At 40.1% G+C, this 6,780-nt stretch overlaps 1 protein-coding gene across 1 annotated transcript; it reads right to left on the minus strand.

The window, feature by feature from the left end:
• Positions 1 to 1,918: 1,918 nt before the first annotated feature.
• On the minus strand, positions 1,919 to 4,276 carry LOC308400101 (E3 ubiquitin-protein ligase TRIM39-like). Its single transcript, XM_080887605.1, has 2 exons — positions 4,143 to 4,276; positions 1,919 to 4,022 (listed from the first exon to the last, which is right to left on the minus strand). The coding sequence occupies exon 2, from the start codon at positions 4,018 to 4,020 to the stop codon at positions 2,389 to 2,391; it is 1,632 nt and encodes a 543-aa protein (XP_080743731.1). The 5' UTR covers positions 4,021 to 4,022; positions 4,143 to 4,276; the 3' UTR covers positions 1,919 to 2,388.
• Between the last annotated feature and the right edge of the window lie 2,504 nt (positions 4,277 to 6,780).

A 6,780-nucleotide genomic window follows, 5' to 3' on the forward strand; every position in this document is an offset into this window, starting at 1 on the left:
TTTTCTGTCAAGATGATCCCACACTGCTTCGATTATCTTGAGGTTCGAACCCTGGAGAGATCAATCCATGACTGATGCGTTGTTTCATCCAGGCATACTTTGACTACATTGGCAGTATGTTTGCGATCATTGTCGTACTGAAAAATGAAGTTGCTGCCAATCAGACACTACATGGTATTACATGGTCGATCAAAATCTGGTGGAACTTTTCTACATTCATAATTTGATTAATTTGGATAAGAGCTCCAACAACACTGGCTGAAATCCAGCCTCAAAGCACGGTAGAGTATCCACGCTGTGTTAAAGATGGCTATAGACATTCACTGTTGTATCTCTCTTCGGACCTCTTCCATGCATATTTCAAATTTGGATTCATTACTCCATAAGACATATTACAGCTGATTTTTTTTCCAGTCAATTTCTTGTGTAATTTGGCACACCTCAGCCTTATTTTTCTCTGTTCTCCTTCCTTAAGAATGGCTTATTAACAGCCACCCTTCCAACTCAGATAACTTTTGATGAGGTTTCAGTGAACAGTAGGCTGTTTAAATGAAGGGCCAGCTACATCTCAAATGGCCTTCAGAAAGCCTGGAGATTTTTCAAGACCATTATAAAAAATGACAAGCAAGTCTGGCTCTGTGGAATCAAAATCTAAAGAAATGAAGAGTGGCTCAAGACTTTTGTACATTACTGTAACTCCTGTAACTTTTAAGCATGCTGCCCTCTTTCTTCATCCCAATCAGAAGTCACAGCAGGTGCTTTTTTAGTGGCTGCAAAAGTCAAAACACCTGCTGTGTCATCACTGATTGTGTTGTGGCTCTAAGCACAACAAATGTGTACTTTGAATCAATAGAGAGCAGTGTGATTGACCATTTTTAGACTTTTTTTTTCTTCCCAGTAGCCTACCGATATTCACTGGTGTTGTTTCAGGTCAGAGATTTCTCCCCTTGTATTTCACATCAACCTCATGTAGAGCTGACCCTAAATCATTCTATTTCTATTTTACACCTGATTACACAGTTGGCCCTCCTCAGTCTTTTAGACATACGACTAAAAGAAAAAAGTATATGTTTTGCTTAAGATGGGATAGAAGATCATGTTAAGGAGAGAATAATGCAGTTAAATCCTGCAATGTAATATTCACGCTGCCTTCTTCCAAGAATGTCAAAATATCTTTCATCGCACAATGTTTGATTTCCATTTCCAGAGGTATCCGTACCTCTTTCATTACTCTCCCTCAGTCTTTTCATAGTCTATCAAAGGATTCAGTTAATAGTAACCCACTTTGAAAAACATAACAAAACATTTGTCGCAAGGAAAAATGGGCTCATTTCCCATTAATGACAGACAACACACAATGAAACACACTGGTTTTTAGTCACAGTTATGGGTGAGCTCCATCAGTGGTGCTTAAGAAGATCAGCCCACGCATCACACTTGAGGATAATGCGAGCGCATACCCTTTATCATCCACACAAATCAGTGTGGGGGCAGGAGCACACAGGCAGGAGTCAGGAGTGAAAGCAGTGGGCAGAATACTATTGATTGACTTATAAGTCTCACAAAGCTGTGAGCGTGACAAAGACGTGAGTCGCAGCAAGTTCCATCATAAACCTATAGTGTTAAAGACTCCAAGCAGGGTAGCAGCAAGGCTCGGCGACACTGACCTTTAGCCTGTAATTATATGAAGAATTAAATATCTCTATATCTTCTTCAAGGTGTGTTATGTCTTATGCACACACTTAACCAGAGCCACTGTAATCTTTTGAAGCAATGTAGTGCATTCAATGGGTCAAAATGGCACAGGGAAGACGTTACAGTCCTTTTGTATTTATATGAGTTCTGCCTAAACTATGAGGAATGCAATATAAAGGAACGATATGAGAAAATCAGTCTTGACGTGAAGTTTATTCAGGTAACTTTTCAAATACATAAAATCAATTCATTTCCAGTTACTGCTAACTACAAAAAACAGCTTAAACAGAGAGTTCATCTTCTCATCTTAGTATCATCTCTTTCTGTGAATCTGATAAAGCTTTTAATTTGAATTTGATAACAAAAAGCAGAAGGTCTGGCATGAATTTCTGTGTGTGTGTGTGTGTGTGTGTGTGTAATTTTTTTTTTTTTTTTTTAAATTCACCTGCATGTAACCTTGTCTAAATACAAAAATATACATACAAATATCTTGTCAAAGTCTATCTTACTTACATTATGAAGTCAGCTGGTAATTTTAGCCACTGAAATATATTAACATCATAGCATATTACATTAGACAAAGAAGGCAAACATATAGAATGATCTTGTGATGAACTTCCAAGCAGATATAGTTTTACATACTGATTATGGAAATGCTGAAGCCTAGTTTGTCTTCTGCAAATGAGGATCATACTAAGCTAATCTGTGAGGTACAGGTGTTATGACAAGAGGGGCAACATTCATTTTGTCTGTGTTATAATGAGGGCAAAAATATGGATAAAGTTTGTCTTTAAAGCGAAAGCCACTGAAAGAGTAGATGTGTGACTTGAAATCCACATCATAGAAAGAAACCACTCCCTTATCGTAGTCCACGAAGATGCCCACTTTTTGAAGCTTTTTTAACTGTACCAATATAACAGCTGAATTTTCATATCCATAATACTTGCCCTCACTTAATCCGATGGTCCAATAACCATCTGAAACTGATAGACGTGTGTCTCCCTTTCTATCTACAGACTCTCTCACCACTCCAACAGTCCACTTACTCTTATCTTTCACCTGCACCTCAAAGTAAAACTTCCCCCCTGTGAAGCCCTCCTTTGCTAAGACTTCTGGATACATCTCAAATCTTTTTGGATTTTTTGGAAGATTCTGTTTTTCTGCAGTTCCAACTTGTTTTCGGTCTTGACTAATGGTAAGTGAGCAATGTGCTGTGTCGGGATCAATAGTCAAGTCTACTGCATGTTCTCTCATTCTTTTCATTTTGATCTCTGGAACTTTCTCCAAAATTATATCAGCTGTTTGTTTCACCTGAGCCATGGCTCTTCTCACTTCATTAAAAGACAAGTTGCTGTAAACACCAGCACTGGACCAGCCCTTACTTGAAGGAGCCCGTAAGCTTGAGAAGTTCTGGACAAGACAGTGATGGTCCTCAGATCGTGACAGCTGCTCCAGCTGGCTTATTCTGCTTTTAAGCTCAGCAACTTCCATCCTCATCTCTTTCAGAAAACCTTCAGCCTTTTGTTTCATCACTCTGTGCCTCTCTTCAATCACCTCAACAACATCAGCTTGACTCTTCTGAATAGAGCGAATGAAGTCAGTAAACATCTGCACACTGGCTTCTTTCTCTTCATCGGCTTCTTTCTGGCTGGCATCAAGTGACTTTTCAATTGCATCTATCTTATCGCATCGTGATTGTATCATCTTGTGGATATTTGCCATTACCTCATCATTTTTTGCTAACACAGCCTCATACTCTTCCTCTAGCGAGATGACATTGTGACTCTTGTGATCGCTTTTGAAACACAACACACAAACACAGGCCTTGTCAGTCCTACAATACAGTTCTGTTATCTTGTTGTGCTTTTTGCACATCCTCTCATCAAGATTAATCACAGGATCGATTAGTTTGTGGCTCTTAAGCACTGAAACTCTCTGATGAGGCTCCAGGTGGACTACACAGAAAGAAGTAAGGCACATCAAACAAGACTTAACGGCCTTTTCTTTCATCCCGGTGCAGATATCACAAAGAACATTTGTTCCTTCTGGGAGCTCTCGGTCTGAAGTTGACACTTTGACTTGGACCAGCTTTGCAAACTCAGCCGCTAACTCAGACATGGTAGTGTTGACGTTGAGTTCAGGTCTCGAAGAAAATGTCCTTTTGCAAAATGGACACTGACAAACGTCACTAGAGTCCCAATACTTGTGGATACACGGGCGGCAGAAGTTGTGTCCACACGGGGTTGACACTGGCTCGGTAAACACGTCCAAACAGATGCAGCATAAGAACCTCTCCTCTGACAACAGACTGCTGGCAGTTGCCATATCTGCACAAGAGCGAAATACAATAAATAAATGAATACTAATAACCTAAAACGAATACAATTCAACTCAGTGGACTGAACAAACTGCTCAGACTGTGTAAGAAACCAGTAAAGTAACCATACCTGCAAAGTCTCAAGTTTCTGATTAATAAAAGCTGCGAAAAATAGAAAGCAAACTTTCTCTATTTAAAAAACAGTTCTCTTTGAGGGGTTTTACTTAAGTTTCGTTTCAACACGTTGGCGTCCAGAAGCGGCCCTCCCCCAGTGGTCACTTACGATACGCCTCTTAATTTTTTTTAACCCTTTCATGACATTAAAATTGGTGTGAGCCGCATTAAAAATATATATAATTTAAAAGCGCAAAAAAAAAAAAAAAAGATAAGAACTTAACTAAGGGGGCTCTGGGAAGCTCGTTTTGGGGTTTATGTAGGTAAATTTATTATGGATTAAAACGCCCCCCCCCAGAAAGTTCTAAATTATAGGCTAAAGTAAATTGGTTACGTGTTAAAACCTTATACTTATATAGGATAAAGTAAAATGTACTAAATTAAGGAATTGTATTGTTTGTAAAGGTGTTGAGACCGTTTGCTCAAACCCACAGGCGTTAGCCTCCAGAGGGTGCTAGATGGAACGTGTGCGAATCACTCAAATCATTCGGATCCGTCCTCTTGGGAAAATGCATGTATGGAGAAGTGTTCACACTGATAGCTGTGATTTTTACTTGGACCAGAATCGCAGGCCAGCTAGCTGATGGACAACTGAGATGGTTTGTAAAGCTAGAATAAGGTGTGCACACATTTTCCATGCTAGATTAAAAATCTCGAGTGCCTTAAAAAAAAAACCAAACCAAAACAAACAAAAAAAGAAAAAGAAAAAACACTCTGGGATTAATTATAGTTTTTGATGGCTACTCCAACCTCCCTTGTTTCCGTTGTGAATCTGTCAGCTGATGCTACATGGTGTTGCTCTGCTTAGTATGCTCAGTTCCATCTGTTGACATTGTCCCAGAGTTCCCACACACAGATTGCTTTCACTGCTTGTGTTTCTCTACTTCTTTGTGCTTGTGTTTCTCTAGTCCTCTAGTTCTTTGTGCGTATGCTTGTGCCTTGTGAGGCAGGAAGACTTGTCCCTCAAGCTTTCACTGTAACAATTTCTTATTTTATCTACAGCAGCCGCTTAGTTCATGTCCAGGAAATCCTGTAGTTCATCCTGACCTTTCCTAATCCATCAAAGAAAAATAGCAACGAGGTTAGCACAAGCTGATAAAACTCTGTAAGATTCTTGATGTTTCTTATCTCTTGCAATTTGGCACCTATAATCTGCCTGAATTGTACTGCAGGCACTGCAGCACGTGGCAGTCTGGGTACAAGAAGTCAGCCATAAGAAGTAGGATCTGAGTAGCTCTTTAAACAAGTATCATTTCTTGTTTTTTAAATTTCTTGTCTTCTCTTTATGACGTGAATAGAAGGCTAGATAAGCAACTGGTGCTAAGAATTGGTTAGGAAGAATGTGAAATTTAAATGAATGGATGCAATAATCACACATGCACACACCAGTGCACACAATGTTTGCTTTCCCCTTAACCTGTTTGTGATTGACATGCACACTCAGTCATGACCTACTCCTACCCCTATGTGAGAGAAAGAATTGGAGAGCCTAGTGGGTTACAAAACCATGAAAGGTGATAAAGTAACTCCAGCAGAATGGGACTGGACACAGAGGGAATGGTCTGGCACTGAAAAGAGCTGGCTTAAGACTAAGCAGAGCAGGTCAGCCACTAATCAGAAGGTCGGTGGTTCGATCCCAGGCTGCCTCCTGGCTGCATGCCAAATATCCTTGGGCAAGATACTAACCCCATGTTTGCCTACTGGTGGTGGTCAGACGGCCCGGTGGCGCCAGTGTCCGGCAGCCTCGCCTCTGTCAGTGCGCCCCAGGGCAGCTGTGGCTACAATGTAGCTTGCCATCGCCTGTGTGTGAATGGGTGAATGACTGAATGTAGTGTGAAGCGCTTTGGGGTCCTTAGGGACTAGAAAAGCACTATACAAATGCAGACCATTTACCATTTAAGCCAGATTTCTGTTTATTCTGCCATGTCTCACCTATGAGAAAGTGGAAAACAGGCTCCAAGTTGCTAGCCATGGGACGATGATGGCCTGTTTTATCACACTCTGATTAGACAATATTTATTGGGGAAAACCTGACCTGATTCATGACATCCTCTGCTAAGTAATGCTGTTTTCTTAGACTGACTGTCGCCAGTCCAGGTGCCCACTGCCGAGGCCTGCAGCCACCATCTATTTCTAAAAGCTTGCAAGCACATTGAATTACTGAGGCGGAAATAGAGGAAACAGCCCACTGCAGAGTCTGTTTTGCTCAGAAAAGGATGCCTTGTTGTGATAAAGATTTATCATTACAATAAAAACTCATCACTGAACACACTGGTTGGACAGGGATGTAAAGCAACAGAAGTGACATAGGAGTAAGGTAGTTTTTATGTTGTTAACATTGATATAAGTGGGTACCAGAATTACCATGGTGTTTACCTTTTTTTTTTTTACAGTTTTATCTCTTTATTTTTCCCTGCTTTTTTTGTATTCTTTGGTGATTAAATGATTGCTGAATTGTAAAAAAAAAACAAAAAAAAACAAAACGTCTAGACAATCAAATTAATGCTGATAGGCTCATTCCTGAAATACCAAATTTCCATTTTTCTCTTTGAGGTCACAGAGTTGGTCTGTTCAATAATTTCATAGTCAACTTC

This window comes from Rhamphochromis sp. 'chilingali' (assembly GCF_963969265.1).
Source record: "Rhamphochromis sp. 'chilingali' genome assembly, chromosome: 7".
Classification (NCBI taxonomy): Eukaryota; Metazoa; Chordata; class Actinopteri; order Cichliformes; family Cichlidae; genus Rhamphochromis; species Rhamphochromis sp. 'chilingali'.